We start from the raw sequence: 17,662 nt of genomic DNA on the forward strand, positions 1-17,662 counted from the left end.
ACTTTTTCTCCATCCCCCCTTTTGACACCCAGGTGGCAACGCGCATCTCTGCATGCCTGGCAGATATCTCAACTTGGATGTCGGCCCACCACCTCAAGGTCAACCTCGACAAAACGTAACTGCTTATCCAGAACACAGCATTCTGCATGGTTTTCAACCTTCCCAAGTTCTCTCATGTCACCCCGCTCCTTCGCACACTCCACTGGCTTCCAGTTGAAGCTCGCATCCACTACAAGACCATGGTGCTTACCTACAAAACAGCAAGAGGAACTGCCCCTCCCTACCTTCAGGCTATGCTCAAACCCTACACCCCAACCCGAGCACTCTGTTCTGCCACCTCAGGTCTCTTAGCCCTCCCACCCCTACGGGCGGGCAGCTCCCGCTCAGCCCAGTCCAAGCTCTTCTCTATCCTGGCACCCCAATGATGGAACCAGCTTCCCCTGAAGCTATGACAGCATCTTCCGAAACACGTAACCAGCACTTGCACTTGATTTAATGCACTAACTGTAAGTCACTCTGGATAAGAGGTAATTTACAAAAATGTAAATGTGTTAATCACATCAGACCAACAAATATTTTAAACATCATTCACATAAGAGTCACAGGAAAATATTTTGCATTATCTCTTATACACTATTTTAGGCCCAGCATTTGGAACTTTGGCTTTCCTGGATACAGCCACTATATTGTGATCACTGCATCCAATGGGTATGGATACAGCTTTAGAACAAAGATCTACAGTATTAGTAAAAATGTGATCAATACATGTGGATGATCTTGTTCCTGTAGAGTTTGTAAACACCCTAGTAGGCTGACTAATAAGATTACAGGAACTGATTACAGTGATAAGCTTCCACTTGAGCGGACAGCTTGATGAAAACCAGTCAAAATTCAGGTCTCCAAGAAAGTAGACTTCTCTGTTTACATTACATACACTATCAAGCATTTCACACATATTATTTAGATACTGACTGTTCGCACTTGGTGGACTATAGCAACACCCCAAAAGAAAAGGCTTTAGATGTACCAGGTGAACTTGCAACCACAACAATTTAATAACACTTGATATAAGATCTTCTCTAAGCATTACAGGGATATAGCTTTAAGCACCAGCTGTCAGAGCAGCTCACAGATTACTGCACCTGTACATAGCTCATCTATAATTTAGCCCAAACAACTACCTCTTTCCCTACTGTATTTATTTATTTTGCTCCTTGGCACCCCATTATTTCTATTTCTACTTTGCACATTCTTCCACTGCAAATCTACCATTCCAGTGTTTTACTTGCTATATTGTATTTACTTCGCCACCATGGCCTTTTTTGCCTTTACCTCCCTTATCTCACCTCATTTGCTCACATTGTATATAGACTTATTTTTCTACTGTATTATTGACTGTATGTTTGTTTTACTCCATGTGTAACTCTGTGTTGTTGTATGTGTCGAACTGCTTTGCTTTATCTTGGCCAGGTCGCAGTTGTAAATGAGAACTTGTTCTCAACTTGCCTACCTGGTTAAATAAAGGTGAAATAAAAATACATACAGCAACACCTCCCTCATAAGCATTCCTGTCTCTTCTGTAGATGTTATATCCTTGTATTGCTACTGCTGTATCATCAAATGAATGATCTAAGTGAGTCTCAGAAATGGCTAATATATGAACATTATCTGATGTTAGCAAGTTATTGATTTCACAAACCTTATTTCTAAGGCTACATATATTAATATGGGCTATTTTCAGCCCTTTTCTGGGTAGCTTATCAGAGAAAGACATAATATGGAAAAGAGAAAACAGCAAGATAAAGAAATATATACTTTCAGCAGTCCATTAATCAGTTGGTATGTTTAAGTGTTTGTGTGTGTGCTGCAGGGTTGATGCTACGAACCCATAGGCTTGGCTTTCTCATCCTTTCCAGACTTTTGGGAGGGAGGGTGGACAATGAGGGTGGACACTGAGCCTGTCATAGCGGATGTAAGCAATGTCCCAACGCGCTCTGGCAGCTTTTACGGCTGGGATAAGTTCTTTCCTCTTCTGGCGCACAGCTTCAGGATAGTTCTCATTAAGCAAGATATACATTCCTCTCAAGTTCTTGGCTCTTTCCAGAACAGCTACCTTGTCCTTGAACCTCAGGAACTTGACCACTATCGTCCTGGGCATGTCACCTGGGCCGGTGCCTGGTTTTCCAGTCGTGTGGGCGCGCTCCAACTCAATCTTCCTGTGATCCATCTTCAGTTTCTTAGAGATCATTTCCCTCACTTTGTCCTCAGACTCCATCTAGGTCTCATGTGGAGATTCTGCAATTCTGTCCACAACCATGTTGTTCCACCTTGATTGTCCCTCGAGATAATCTGATTTCTCCAAATTTAAAAATGTAAGTATGCTCCCTCTAATTCTCACGTCTCTTTCTCTCGCTCTCTCTCTCTCTCTCCTCCCGGAGGACTTGAGACCTAGGACCATGCCTCAGGACTACCTGGCATTGACGACTCCTGGCTGTCCCCGTCCGCAGTCCACCTGGTTGTGCTGCTGATCCAGTTTCTGCCTGTGGCTATGGAGCCCTGACCCGTTTACCAGATGTGCTAACTTGTCGTGCTGCTCATCTGCTGTTCTGCCTGCGGCTATTGAACCCTGACCTGTTCACCGGAACTTCTACCTTATCCCAGACCTGCTGTTTCCTCCATCTCTCTCCCTCTCTCTACCGCACCTGCTGTCTCGACCTCTGAATGCTCGGCTATGAAAAGCCAACTGACATTTACTCCTGAGGTGCTGACCTGTTGCACCCTCTATAACCACTGTAATTACTATTTGACCCTGTTGGTCATCTATGAATATCTTGAAGAACAATTTAGCCTTAATGGCTATGTATACTTACAGTATAATCTCCACCGGCGCAGCCAGAAGAGGTCTGGCCACACCTCTGAGCCTGGTTCCTCTCTAGGTTTCTTCATAATTTCCTGCCTTTCTAGAGAGTTTTTCCTAACCACTGTGCTTCTACATCTGCATTGCTTGCTCTTTGGGGTTTTAGGCTGGGTTTCTGTATAAGCACTTTGTGACATCTGCTGATGTAAAAAGGGCTTTATAAATACATTTGATTGATTTATCAGTTGCATTTCCAGAGGCTCAACATCAAAGTCCAATTCAATAGAAATGTGTCAATAGGCTTTTAAAACTAGATTAAACAGTTTATGTAATACAATCATGTTGAGTGACAGTTGCTTTGTTACTACTGAGTCTTGAGAGTAGATGGGATCAGTAGTAGCCTAATCTCTGGATTATTTCCAAGAGAGATACCGGTATGTTCGCCAGGTTATAAGCCTAATGAAATAATAACTAGAATATTCTTCCATTAATAAAACAGGTTGTGATAAAATGTGACATTGCAGTTCCTCATAGTTCAGATTCCCAACCTCCCATGGTTCTCCCACAACCAGGCATGGTACTTGTTCAGTTTATGGTCCTAAGGTTTCACCTATGTAAACACACACACAAATATACACACAAAGTTAACCTTATCTAAATCCGTCACTTACATCCAATATTCTTTTTTTAGCATAAAATATTTGCATTTCATCCTGAAATGAAAAATGGAAAACCTGGTCTTGTTGAGGAAGATGGTGTCCACCAGGAGCTTCCAGAGGTCATGGAACAGAGTCTCCTGCACCAGCTGGAAGGGGGAGCGAAGAGTGGTCCACTTCCTCTTGGGGGTCTCAAACCTGTGCCGGGACTGACGGCAGATCTAAGAAAAAGGGGTTTTGATAACAAATAAACATTGTTTTTTATTAAACTGACATTTCTCTCCAAGAATGGCAAGTTCTGTTAAGCTCAACCATTTATTAAATTATGACCATCTCTCAGTTACTTCCTGCTGAAAGAAGGACTGGTCTTCTGTTTCTCTCCTAATAGTTCTGTGCAGAACAGGAACAACAGGCACCTAAGGCATCACTACACACATTGAACATGTTATTGGTCAATACACTGAAACCAGGTCCAAGAAGACGTAAAACATTTTCTCTATCTAGGCATCATTGTAAATTAACATTATGCATCATAACTCATTGCACAATGCACATACATACTGCTCTGGGGATCTTTTAGTGGTGTACAGCGTCCTCCAGTAGTCTGGGGAGATGATAGCAGCGCTTCATCATATACCTCTGCCTCTATATCCACCACGCACTTTCCCTCCCCCACTCTCTCACCCTCAGCCTCCCCCTCTCAGAAGCAGACTGCACCCTAAGGACTGGGACATCTTAAGGTGACACATGAAGCCACTCTCCTTGACCAATGAGTGTCCTGTAGCTCAGTGGGCGGTGCCAGCCTGACCAGCTTCTCTCTCAGCAGCCCTGGCCTCCTCTGGGGGCTCTTCTCAAGTACGACATCATCAACTGGCTCCGCCGACACAGCCTGCAGATGCCTCTCAGTCTCATTGTCATCACCATCATCATCACCCCTTCTCACAGAGGTTTGTATGTTTCTCTCGTTAATGTCCTCATTGGTGTCTGATGTGTGGCCAGTTTCTGTATCTCTCCCAGCTGCCTGTCTGTGATTCACCTGGCCAAGGGAGGTCTGTCGGGGGTATACTGAGTTGACAAAGTGCCTTTTCCTCTAACTCTGAGTTCTCTGCTTGTAGGATTTTGCAAAAGAGGCTATTTTTGTGTTATTTGGAGGAAAGCGTAATATTCAACCCTCCTCTTCCATATTTTCCTCCGTGTCCTGTCCGTCTATGTCCTGCCTGTATGTGTTTTGCCTGTCATCAGTGACCTCTTAGGTGTGACGTGTGTGTTCCTGATGACCATTCCTTTGTCTCTCCTGGCTGGGCTGTGGGGTCACAGCTGCACTGCTACTCCTGGCTGTTGTGACGTCAAAGTTGTCTATCTGTAGATCCCCTCCGCCATCTTTAGGAGGAAGGCTTGATGAGACACTCTGGACGGAACCTCTGTCCCTGGGGACTGCAGAGGTAGACAGATCAGTTACCTCATGTGGAATTATTGATCCGACTTTATGATCTCACTCTGCAATGCAGTTAGCCCCTAGCCCTGACAGTAAGATACAGACATACTTCAGTGATGTTTACATGCAACAAGACTTGAGAATGAGAGCATATGATGGAGAAAAAAATCTGAATAACCTTGTTATATAGATGTCCATTTTGCCTGCAGTCTTCCCACTTTCCCTCTGCCTCACCACTATCTCCCAGCCCAGTGGCTTTCTATAAGGCTGGCAGTCATGCCAGAACGGAGAGAAGGTGAAAATGCCATGCCTCATCCTCCTGTCTGGTCAGCTGACTCCTGGCTGCACTTGGATCAGCCTCACAGGCCATCTCTGTATTGGACCCAACTGGTTTCCTAACCGTCATATCTGAACCAGGAACAGCCATAGTGTCTGTGTCTCCACCAGGATTAGTGTGTGTCAGTGATGGTGTTCTCTGTGTTGAGGTCATTGTTTTTAAACCTGGTTGTGACCGTGTTGTTGTTGTCAGTAGGTGAAACACAACTTTTATCAAAAGTGGACTGTCCCTCTCACAGCCTGCGAAGGAGCTGACTGTCCCCTGTTGAGTTTCATGTGGCTGATATCCTCATGCTCCAGTCCTCTCTCATCTTCAGTCATGATGTTGCTTTCTCCATCTATCTGGGGTTGAAGCTCTATACCTAGCTGCCACAAACAAAAATATGAATTAGAACAGTAAATTTACTGTCCATCATGTCATATGGATTGGGCAAATAGGTGAGTATTAACTAGATAACTTAACTAACTAGCTAACAAGCTAGCTAAGTAATGCATTTGCAGAGGCTTGATCTGACAGCTGTGTTTTGTTTACATGCCTCATCATCACGTGCTGTTCTAGAAAAATGTTGCATATTACTTAATGATCGAGTTTAATAAAGTTGTCGGGTGCTAGGCATTTCGGAGACATGACATCAACATCTTTGGATAAATTGTATCTGCCGTTGTGCTGTGTGAAGTTCTGTGAACTAGTTTGTGAGCGACTCTGCTTAACTCATGCGCAGAACACAGGAAGGAGGACAGGAAAGAGAGAAGGGAGTCTGCGCACAAGCAAGCAAGCAGGTCCTGCCATGTAAACGATCCTCGGCCCCACGAAAAGACAGCAACCTGTTGAACAACCTAACGTGTATCTGTTTAATTTGTTAAAAAGGCAAAATGAGGGCAGTTCCTACGTGGATTGACAAAGTACATGATCGCGACAAAGTTGAGCAATGGTAAGATATCCAGCCTTTGCATTTGCATTTACAGTTTTATCAACAGGCCTGATGTTGCACAGTTGGGAGTGTTGATAGCAACGGCGGTTACTATGTAAACTCCCGCAGTGGCTGGCTAGCTAGCTAGCCAACTGTAGCAAGCTAGCTTTGTTTACTAAGATTTTCACTATCCATTTCATGCAATCTTAAAATAAATGATCTGTCTACTAACGAGTGATAACGTTGCTAGTTAGCTAGGTAATCTGTTTGCGTAGCTAAGCACAGCTAGAACATTAATGCTAGCTAGCAGAGCAGCTACTTTTGGCATAATAGCATAATTGAAACAGGTTTTCAGCATATTGTGATTGCAGTACATTCTCTCCCTAGTATCTACGACCTTGCCTTCAAACCAGATGGCAGCCAGCTTATTGTGGCAGCTGGGAATCGTGTTTTGGTGAGTTTGGGGATGATGATGATGATGATGCCATTGGTTTTCGAGTCATAGCTAAGTTGAGGAGAGTGGAATTGGATACAATAAGTATTGCATATTGTCTTTCCAGGTGTATGACACATCAGATGGAACTCTCATTCAGCCTCTGAAAGGACACAAGGACACCGTGTACTGTGTCGCCTACGCCAAAGATGGTACTTAGTACAGTATACTCTTAACACACCAATCTGGATGTTCCCAATAAACAAACACGAGTCTGTTGGGTCTCACATTGTGCTTCTCTGTAGGGAAACGGTTTGCCTCAGGTTCTGCTGACAAAAGCATCATCATCTGGACATCTAAACTGGAGGGTATTTTGAAATATACGTGAGTGATCATGATTATTACCATATAATTAGGAATTAGAATAGTTTAATAGGATCTCTATGATTATTACACACATTACAACATTATCAGTAGCATTATGTTCTGTTGAGGTCACTCCTGGCTCACTCTCTATGCATATTTTATTTGTCTGTTGCTCCTCAGACATAATGACTCCATCCAGTGTGTTGCCTACAACCCAGTCAGCCACCAGCTGGCCTCCTGCTCCTCTGGGGACTTTGGTGAGTGGTACACTGGGATTGTCCTGTCCTCTACACCTCTACAGGGAAGGGGTTAAAGGGGTGTTGAACACATCCAGTCATAAGAGCAGCATCTGTATAATTTGTTTCTCTCTCTAGGTCTGTGGTCCCCAGAACAGAAATCTGTATCCAAGCACAAAGTCAACAGCAAGATAACATGTTGTGGGTGAGTATAGAGAAATTGCTGCTATCTCCTTTTTGTTTGGATAGCCTCTCTTATGGTCAGTATTGTCATAATCCTTTTGACCGCAGGTGGACCAATGACGGTCAGTACCTGGCCCTGGGAATGATGAACGGGGTGGTGAGCATCAGGAATAAGAACGGAGAGGAGAAGGTGAAAATAGAGCGACCAGGAGGATCCTCCTCTCCTATCTGGTCCATCGCATGGAACCCCTCCAAGTGAGTCACTCTCCTCTCGTGTGGGTTTTTTGCTGTGTAAAACATTTTAAAACCTGCGTGTGCTATGTCTTGGAGAGTAAAGGTTTACTGCTATTGAAATCAACAATAATACTTTTTTTTCTGAGTGATATTTCTCTGTATTGAGTCTTTTTAAGCTGCCTGTTCACAATGTGAAACAAGCATGGTAGTGAAAATCAGAGAATGACAGTGTATGGCCTGTAGACAGCCAGCAAGTGTCAGTGTTTGACCAGGCAGGCTCTGACAGGGACTGGTGGAAGTGGATGCCCTTCTGTGAGGGAGAGGACAACGAGGCGGTGGATGTGGACAGCAGCATGCCAGAGCCCCTGTGCCTGCTCATTGACACCGCCTACAGCCAGAGCTGCAGTGGCAGGGTAGAGGTCCTGGGGCTAGGCAGGCAGCTGGAGAGAGAGAGGCAGATAGGAAGAGGAGCAGAGACGGACAGGTCTGAAGGAGAGGAGGGGGAGCCCATGCTGCAGGGAGTGTTCTCTGATCCAGACCACTTCAGCCAGCTCAGGTAGGGAAGGCAGAGAGGGAGGACAGGGAAATTGAGAAAGGTAACATCAAAACTCAGGGAAATACTTTGGTTAGGTCTAGATTTATATGTTTGGAGGCAACACAATGATATAGGACACTTACTTTTACCATACCAGTGAGATGTAGGGTTTAATGTACCTTTTAGGTGAATAAGTTTTGAGATCTTTCTAAATCCAGTTTAATTGTCAGAATGTTAAAGTGGAAAATATGAACTCATGTTGGAGTGTCTCTCTTAGGGATGAGCACAATGACATCCTGGCTGTGGCAGACTGGGGGCAGAAGCTGTCCTTCTATCAGCTCAGTGGAAAACAGGTGTGTGTCTGCAAAAAGCATGTCCGTGAACCATCTCCCCAACATTTACTTCAGGCGTCTGGAATTTAATAAATGTTTTTGCCTTCTTCCGGCCCATCTGGATAGTGGGAACATGTTAGATAAACATTTTGGGTTTGTTTCCACAGCAAATGAATAAATAGGCTACATGTCTAACATAAAATAAAACATAAAATATACTAAAAATGCAATGGTGAAAGATATTGAAAAGAGCAACTTTGCTTAATAGAAACTACTGTGTAGCACATCGGTGTGTAGGACACATAGTTGTTACATACAGATCAAGTAAGTAGCGCTTCATTAGTCTTGACTTGTATGAGCCGAAACTGCTTATGGAAGCAGGAGCATGAGCCAAGTACACCCCCTGGACAGGACGCTAGTATATCGCAACCCCCAATCTATCTCATGCTGAGTGCCAAGCAAGGATGGATTAGGTCCCATTTTTACAGTCTTTGATATGACTCGGCCCGGGGATCGAACTCTCAACCTTCCAATCTCAGGACGGACACTCTAACCACTGAATTGGTTACAAATCAAGAGGCCTAGGTTATGACCACGGGTTTAGGTTGTGCTCCCAGATGGACACCGGTGATTGGTCAACGAAACCCCAATGGCCTCGGTGCTATCACTCATCCACGATAACACATAAACCACTTAAGGAGGCCACTGTCTGAGACCTTTAAGCCCTGTATTTTCTGTTGCAATTAGCCTGTCAGGGACTATTGAAACCGTAACACTGCACTGGAAATGATCCTGTTCGGCGATTAATAATGATTCCGTCACTACTCCTCCTCCCCCATATCCCCCTGGGTAATATTGTAATTACAGACAAATATGCACTGTTTCATTACCCTGCCATGGAACCTTAGTCTCATGTGTTGTCACTGGGCTGTTTATCAGTGTAAGTGAACATGCTGTTTTGATTACCGTGCTATGAGTAGTCTGTAATGAAAAAAGGGAGGTTGTCCAAAAGGGTTTTATTTCAGGGTAAAAGAATGGACTGTCAGGCGGTTCTTTTTCAGGGTGAGGAGAAACAGATGCACAGAGTCGGGGAACTGATATGACGTTGCGCAAATGGACTTCAAGTGCCAGCACAATAGAGCCTATTTAGAAGCAAGAAAGTGTGTATGTGTTTTTCCATCTCTTTGGTCAGGCGCTTAAGGGGATGGACTGTAGGCTTTCCCGATATAGTGCACTACCCTGTGGCTCTGGTAAAAAATAGTCCATTCCCCAAGTCAGGGGAAATCCTTGGCCTAGACAATCATAGCCCAGATAAAGGTCAATAAATATGAAGTAGACTTTGTTATTTCAATATCTGTTCCTCTCTCTCAGATTGGGAAGGACAGAACTCTGACCTATGACCCCTGCTGTGTCAGCTACTTCTCCAAGGGGGAATACATTGTGATGGGTGGCTCGGACAAGCAGGCCTCCCTCTACACCAAAGATGGGGTGCGGCTCGGCACCATCGGGGAGCAGAGCTCCTGGGTGTGGACCTGTAGAGTCAAACCTGACTCCAACTATGTGGTGTGTCTCTTTTAGTCACGTGTGTGTACATTTGAGTAAATGTGTGAGAGTGTACGTGCGTGTGTCTAAAGTGAACTGTATTGGAATGCTATAATTTAAAATAGTGCTGATATGATGCTGAGACATGTTGTGAAGAACGCAGAGCTGAAATGATAAAATGCTACTGACAACGCTACAGATGTCATCTGTCAGATGAAATGTTGATGCAACCTCATATCACTTTGGGACACATTTAGAGATGAGTTATTTTTAACTTGTGGAAAAAGCATCTGTGATCACCCATAGAGAACATGGAAGTAATATCACTATATCTTTCTTTTGGATTATATTAACACTAACAACTCATATGGGAGGGCATAAGGTACCTTGCTGACATCTCCACATTGTCTCAGACAGGGCTTTAACAAAAAGAAGGAACACCCTGTCTCTCTGTCTTTTCATGGAAGTGTTAATGGGAACCACTGCTACATTGAACTCTCATTTCCTCTCCTCTGTTTAGGTGTTGGGCTGCCAGGATGGGACCATAGCCTTCTTCCAGCTCATCTTCAGCACGGTGCACGGCCTGTACAAGGACCGCTATGCCTACAGAGACAGCATGACTGATGTCATCGTCCAGCACCTCATCACTGAACAGAAAGGTGGATTCATTTAGACTAGGGCTCCCCAACCCTGTTCCTGGAGAGCTACCCTCCTGTAGGTTGTCGCTTCAACCCCAGTTGTAACTAACCTGATTGTGCTTATCAACCAGCTAATTATTCAAATCAGGTTGCGCTAGATTAGTGTTGGAGTGAAAACTTAAAGGAAAGTAGCACTCCAGGAACAAGGTTGGATAGCTCTGATTTAGACAGTACACAGTGTTGTACTTCTCTTATTAGAATTCAGAAAAGGCCTGTTTTATTCAAATTCAAATCTGTAGCACCTTGCGTGACCTTTTACCTCTTCAGTGCTAGCAGATCTGATGGAACTGGATGGGTGTAAGCAATACGGTGGTCCATTGGAAGGCTATGTAGAGTCACACCATCTGGTCTATTCAGGACTATTGGGGACTGGGATTATATGCCCTGTTCTAACTATGCCTCCTACTTTTGTGCTTTCTTCATGCCCAGTGAGGATCAAGTGCAGAGAGCTTGTGAAGAAGATAGCTATCTACAGGAACCGCCTGGCCATCCAGCTGCCTGAGAAGATCCTCATCTACGAGCTGTACTCTGACGACTCCTCGGACATGCACTACCGCATCAAGGAGAAGATCTGCAGAAAGTTTGAGTGCAACCTGCTCGTGGTCTGCTCCCAGCACATCATCCTGTGTCAGGTGAGACTTATACCCAATCCCAAAATCATACCCTATCACCTACTTCCCCCAGACACACATCTACACTATAGTGGTAGTTGTGTCATATTATTTGCTCACATTAATGTCTGTATTTAGACTAAATACTTTGATTAAAAACTGTTGTCCCGGGATTTGCTTTTGGCTTGAGGCTTTTCTCAAACACTCCGTTATAAGCATCTCCCTAAAGTGCCATACCAACACAAACTATTTGGCCTGACTCAATAACACTGGCCTGCAGAGACATCGTCTCATGTAAATTATACTAATGCATCGGTGACAGATTGCGAAAGACCCTGCCGAGAGACATTAGCATGCTGTTATCATAATTGAAACCCAGTGAATTAGCGGTTAGCGCTGCGTCGCTATTCCAAAACACCCTAGAGAGAGAGGCCAGAGATGGATGGTTAGAGCCAGTGGTCATCCAGATGTTTCTTCCTATCCTTCTTATAGGCTCCAGCTGTATCTGTGCTCCTTTAGGGCAGGGGTGGCATCAGGCGGCCCGTGGGCAAAAACCAGCCCCCAAGTGTTTTTTTTATTGGGACCCCCAAAGTTTTTGGTAAAAAAATAAATATCAAATCTTTTTTTTCATTCTTTTTGGTGGGGGATTTTATTTTTGTTGTTAAAAAAGACTGTACAATTACCATGGAAATCTGTTCCCAAGTATTTCCACGAATAAAAAAAGAGACATGTGATCATGTCTCAATGTAATCCAATACAACCTCTGTATGGGCTTAGTTGTGGTCAATTTCCAGTGTACAAATTATTATAATTATTTCCCGGCCCCCGACCATCCACTCTGATAAAAATCGTCCCGCGGCTGAATCTAGTTGCCTATGCCAGCTTAAGGGCGTAGGCTTCCTATTTCGCAACACTGCATCCTTCTCTCATGCTGCCAAACATACCCTCGTAAAACTGACTATCCTATTGATCCTTGACTTTGGCGATGTCATTTACAAAATAGCCTCCAACACTCTACTCAGCAAATTCAATGCAGTCTATCACAGTGTCATCCGTTTTGTCACCAAAGCCCCATATACTCCCCACCACTGTGACCTGTACGCTCTCGTTGGCTGGCCCTCACTTCATATTTGTCGCCAAACCCACTGGCTCCAGGTCATCTATAAGTCTTTGCTAGGTTAAGCTCCACCTTATCTCAGCTCACTGGTCACCATAGCAGCACCCAACTGTAGCACGGGCTCCAGCAGGTATATTTCACTGGTCATCCCCAAAGCCAATTCCTCCTTTGGCCGCCTTTCCTTCTAGTTCTCTGCTGCCAATGACTGGAACGAATTGCAAAAATCACTGGAGCTGGAGACTCATATCTCCCTCACTAACTTTAAGCATCAGCTGTCAGAGCAGCTTACAGATCATTGCACCTGTACGTAACCCATCTGTAAATAGCCCACCCAACTACCCTTCCCCATATTATTATTATTTATTTTTTTGCTCCTTTGCACACCAGTATCTCTACTTGCGCATTCATCTTCTGCACATCTTTCAGTCCAGTTTTAACTGCTAAATGTTAATTATTTTGCCAATATGGACTATTTATTGCCTTACCTCCCTAATCTTACTTAATTTGCACACACTATATATATAGACTTTTCTATTGTGTTATAGACTGTACATTTGTTTATTTAATGTGTAACTCTGTCTTGTTTATGTCGCAATGCTTTGCTTTATCTTGGCCAGGTCGCAGTTGTATATGAGAACTTGTTCCCAACTGGCCTACCTGGTTAAATAAAGGTGAAATAAAAAAAAATAGGGACTCTGTCACTTAGTCTCTTTTCCTCAGCCATCAGACAGCCTAAATGGGACAGGGAGGAGTGAGAGGTTACCACCACAGCACTGTGGAACCTGGCTGGATGTCTCTGGTGGTTTCGTCTCTGGTTTGTGTCTCTGTGGTTTGACAGAGAGGAGGAGGGGGAGCAGTCCGGAGTTAATTCGGTGTATTATTTTCCCCTAAATCTGTGTGTGTGACAGAAGCGCTTTAGATCTGTCTCTAATAGCCCTGCTACAGCTTCACCAACTGAGGCTGATGGTTTCTCTGTTAAGACTGTCTAACCTCTGACCGGGCTGTGGTTGTCTGTGTCAAATCAAATCAGACTTTATCTTCACAGAGCATTGGATGAGAATGAAAAATATGGATAGTAAGATTAGAAGGATATATTAAGAGCAAGTGTAAACTATTAAAAGTAGACAAAATGGTGATGAATGAATTACAGTAGTGGCCAGATAATGCATAAAATATACTAAATAGATATGCCTGTGTTTGATGTTCTGGTGTTTTAACATGGTGGTATTTTTACTTTGTCTGGCTACCTAAACTCCTTGCTCCGGCCTAAAGATACGCCACGCCCACGGACGTTAGTTGCTTCTCCGCAATGAGTCTGGATCTGAGTACCTCCCCAATGATTTCTAGAACGCAAACACATTCTAGACATTCTGATTAGTCCCAGAAACCGATGGGTTGGGCCAGATCCAGAACACATATGGGTAAAGCAGGGTTTTGAAAATTCGTAAATGCCTTTGATACTCTGATTGGTTAGAAATTATCCAATCGCTGATGACTTTGTTTTGTACAACACCCCTCATATTGACATCACCACAAATTACTTCAATGATGGCAGAATGAAGTATCTCAGAATCTCAGAATGAAGTACAGTATGTAGTGAGTCGTCAGGCAAATTGTCACTGTCTCCTCTCTGACCCTCCCCTTCAGGAGAAGAGGCTGCAGTGTCTGTCCTTCACCAGTATCAAGGAGAAGGAGTGGCTTATGGAGTCTCTGATTCGCTACATCAAAGTGATTGGTGGCCCACCGGGCAGAGAGGGCCTACTGGTGGGGCTGAAGAATGGAGCTGTGAGTATGACTGACAGACAGACATACAGTACACACAAACTCTTAGCTAACTTACTTGTATTTATCCAGGTTAGTCTTATTGAGATGCTATTTCCTGTGCTTCAATTCAATCAAATCTTGTGGCTCAACTGGTATAAATGTTCTCTTCAGATCCTAAAGATCTTTGTTGACAACCCATTTGCCATCACTCTGCTGAAGCAGTCTACGTCTGTGCGTTGTCTGGACATGAGTACATCCCGCAGCAAGCTGGCCGTGGTGGACGAACACAACACCTGCCTGGTTTACGACATCCACACCAAGGAGCTGCTCTTCCAGGTCAGAGGTTAGGGGTCAAGAGTTATTAAGGCCAAGGTCGAGGTGGCTTCATTTTAAAATTAGGGTTCACAGGTTATGTTTGTGGGGGTAAAGTGTAACACCCATCTCCCTTGTTGTCCCACTCCTTCTTTCCTTCGCCTCCGTTTCCTCTGACTTCCCTCTCTCGGTGATCTTCCTTCCCTACTTCCCAGGAGCCCAATGCTAACAGCGTAGCCTGGAACACCCAGTGTGAGGACATGCTGTGTTTCTCAGGCAGCGGCTACCTCAACATCAAGGCCAGTAACTTCCCAGTGCATCAGCAGAAGCTGCAGGGCTTCGTGGTGGGCTACAACGGCTCCAAGATCTTCTGCCTGCACGTGTACTCCATGTCCGCCGTGGAGGTGCCTCAGGTGGGCTGAAAGAATAATACTTGAAGAACTGAGCTTTATTATCCGCTGTTTAGTTGTGTTTCTAATTATATGTTGAATTGACTGGTTTCCCCTTCCTTTCCCTTCTCCCTAGTCGGCTCCCATGTACCAGTATCTGGAGAGGAGGATGTTCAAGGAGGCCTATCAGATCGCCTGCCTGGGTGTGACTGACAGTGACTGGAGGGATCTGGCCACGGAAGCACTGGAGGGGCTCGACTTTGACACCGCTAAGAAGGTCAGACACACACACACACACACACACACACACACACACACACACACACACACACACACACTTTTCAACCAGGAACCACTGCAATGCTAGTGTCCATCACTAGATGGTGCAGCCTGAAGCTATTGGTATGTTGAACCTCTCTCATCCTCGTTTGACTAGTGTGATAGAATAGCTGAAGGATGTGGTCTGAGTGGATTCTCTGGATACTGTAAGAGTTCCACTCATTCTGTTTACCCGTGTGTCTCTCCCTCTCTCAGGCATTCATCAGAGTACGAGACCTGCGCTACCTGGAGCTCATCAACAGCATTGAGGTACAATATGGCACAGACACACTCCCCTCACATGAATAATGAATAATGGATTAGTCTGAATTGTATAAATCCAAGATCAGAGTTTGTGACTGTAGAAAACAGAACAGACCACATAGCTTTAATCAGGATGGATTTACTGGCTGACCAGAGCTGCCCATGACATCATCAAAGCAGTAGCGGTGCATGGGTAAAAAGCGAAGCCAGAAACAAATGCCATATTACAACATATCTGTTGTGATTATTGCGTGGTTTGCTCTATAACCTGTTAGTTCATATGCTTGCGACCGTGGTATATAGACCTAAGGCCGAGTCAATAAGAAGACAGTGGCAAAATAAATTCAATCACACCTTTATTTCATCACAAAACCAGAGAGCAACCTCTGTCCGGTGAAGTCCACAAAGCATATTGCATGTAACCAATAGTTACATGGCCTACAGCATTGTCAAGAAAGTACCTGTTTCTGACATTTTCGGACTACTAAACAAACCTTTGATTTAGAACCGTGGATAGTTACTACAAGTCAACATCATCTAATCACCTATGCTTAGTCTAATACAGTGACAATTAAAAGATACCAACAACTATTTATGGTGTGGCTCTCCATGGCTCTGATATGTGTGTGTGTGCATTCGTGCAAGTTCAAAAACATGACTCACCCTACTTGCAGAGAAATGCCAATGAATGCCATCCTCCTCTCTTTCATGTTGACGAAACAGTCTATGTACTGTCATACAGTACACACTTTTATATAATTTTTATTTACCTGGCTAAAATGCTTGCTGGCTAGCCTAACTTCCTTTCATGGACAACGTTAGCTAGTTAACATTAGCCTTCTACATCTAGTTACGTATTGAACATCCATCCTCTCAGGCCAGGGGCACAATGCAGTTTATGGTTGGATCAGAATCCCCATTATAATCATTGGCCAGTATGGGGAATTAACTAAAACCACATGTCCAAATCCCTGTCTCCATCCATGGCTAATTTAGGAAAGGGACAATTTTAGCTAGCTAGTCACCGGAGGACAACGACATAACGAGATTCAACAATTCAAGTTGTTTCTATCGATGATGTATTTCTCTGTGATAGGAGTGAAGCCAAATCCAAACTGGCTTCTCTTTTCTTTGGTGTGCCAGGACCATTCACAGTTGAGCTCACTCAGTGATTGGCTATTTTCTACTTTTTTATCAAGGGAGGCCAAATGGTCGCTGGCTTCCCTTGTATTCAATGCTACGGGCTGCAACAATGTCATACTCTTTATGACCAGATAGCTGGCCTACACATACGGAGAAAGAGGAGCGCTGTTTCGCTCGTTCGGATGCTTTCTCTGGAGAGATACAGTATATTCAACCTCTTGTGAATTTAAGGAAAATTATGAAAACACAGAGAGACGAAAAATAAATTATTTAAAGATTTTTTTCTTAGTACATTTTTTGGCACCCATGAATACACGCCACTGCATCAAGGCGAGACAGAGGAAAGGAATTGTTGGGATTGCATGCGTTGCCCTGATTTAAAGGCCCAGTTGAGTCTAAAACTGAATTTCCTGTGTTTTATATATTTCCACACTATAAGTTTGGAATAATACTGTGAAATTGTGAAAAATATGATAATGCCCTTTTAGTGTAAGATCTGTTTGAAAAGACCACCTGTAATTTCAGCCTGTTTTGGTGGGATGGAGTTTAGGCCTGTCTGGTGACATCACAAGCGGTAAATTAGTTAATAGACCAATAAAAAAGAGAGTTCCACACCTCTCGGCCAATAACAGCTAGTTTTCAGTTTTCTCCTCCCCACTCAGACCACTCCCAGACAGTCCTAGCAAAATTCTTGCTTGAGAAATTGCTCTTTGCTAAGAAGCTATTTTGATTGAAAACAGTCACAGTAAGGTTCTTAATTGTCACCTAGCAATGAGTTAATATTGAGTTAAAAAAGGCTGCATTGGACTTTCAATCTTTGATTGTAATGTTCTTTTTGTGTGTTGAGTGTAGACATGGAAACAGTGGATCATTGAATTCCACGAAACAGGCTTTGTGTCTGTGTGCATACTGTATGAAATACACTGAGTGTACAAAACATTAAGAACACCTGCTCTTTCCATGACATAGACAGACCAGGTGAATCCAGGG

General features: G+C 43.9%; 1 protein-coding gene and 1 long non-coding RNA gene across 4 annotated transcripts in view; one reads left to right on the forward strand and one right to left on the reverse strand.

Annotated features, from left to right (window-relative positions):
• Window positions 1-3,064: 3,064 nt before the first annotated feature.
• Window positions 3,065-5,968, reverse strand: LOC120060772. Its single transcript, XR_005478265.1, has 3 exons — window positions 5,127-5,968; window positions 3,592-4,947; window positions 3,065-3,467 (listed from the first exon to the last, which is right to left on the reverse strand). It is a non-coding gene; the product is annotated as an uncharacterized LOC120060772 (long non-coding RNA).
• Window positions 5,969-6,066: 98 nt separating this feature from the next.
• ift122 (intraflagellar transport 122 homolog (Chlamydomonas)) overlaps window positions 6,067-17,662 on the forward strand; it is a 35,271-nt gene continuing 23,675 nt past the window's right edge. For 2 of the 3 annotated variants that reach the window (XM_039011093.1, XM_039011094.1), the window contains exons 1-16: window positions 6,067-6,216; window positions 6,583-6,649; window positions 6,756-6,840; window positions 6,934-7,012; window positions 7,175-7,251; window positions 7,369-7,435; window positions 7,522-7,668; window positions 8,460-8,535; window positions 9,886-10,077; window positions 10,577-10,715; window positions 11,184-11,386; window positions 14,130-14,267; window positions 14,418-14,582; window positions 14,774-14,971; window positions 15,084-15,224; window positions 15,482-15,535. In XM_039011093.1, coding sequence (XP_038867021.1) covers window positions 6,158-6,216; window positions 6,583-6,649; window positions 6,756-6,840; window positions 6,934-7,012; window positions 7,175-7,251; window positions 7,369-7,435; window positions 7,522-7,668; window positions 8,460-8,535; window positions 9,886-10,077; window positions 10,577-10,715; window positions 11,184-11,386; window positions 14,130-14,267; window positions 14,418-14,582; window positions 14,774-14,971; window positions 15,084-15,224; window positions 15,482-15,535 — 1,887 coding nt within the window. In that variant the 5' untranslated portion in view covers window positions 6,067-6,157. Of the gene's footprint in view, window positions 6,217-6,582; window positions 6,650-6,755; window positions 6,841-6,933; window positions 7,013-7,174; window positions 7,252-7,368; window positions 7,436-7,521; window positions 7,669-7,933; window positions 8,204-8,459; window positions 8,536-9,885; window positions 10,078-10,576; window positions 10,716-11,183; window positions 11,387-14,129; window positions 14,268-14,417; window positions 14,583-14,773; window positions 14,972-15,083; window positions 15,225-15,481; window positions 15,536-17,662 lie in introns of all 3 variants that reach the window. The other variant, XM_039011092.1, reaches the window with a different exon arrangement.

Source organism: Salvelinus namaycush, chromosome 16 (assembly GCF_016432855.1).
Source record: "Salvelinus namaycush isolate Seneca chromosome 16, SaNama_1.0, whole genome shotgun sequence".
In the NCBI taxonomy this organism is placed as follows: domain Eukaryota; kingdom Metazoa; phylum Chordata; class Actinopteri; order Salmoniformes; family Salmonidae; genus Salvelinus; species Salvelinus namaycush.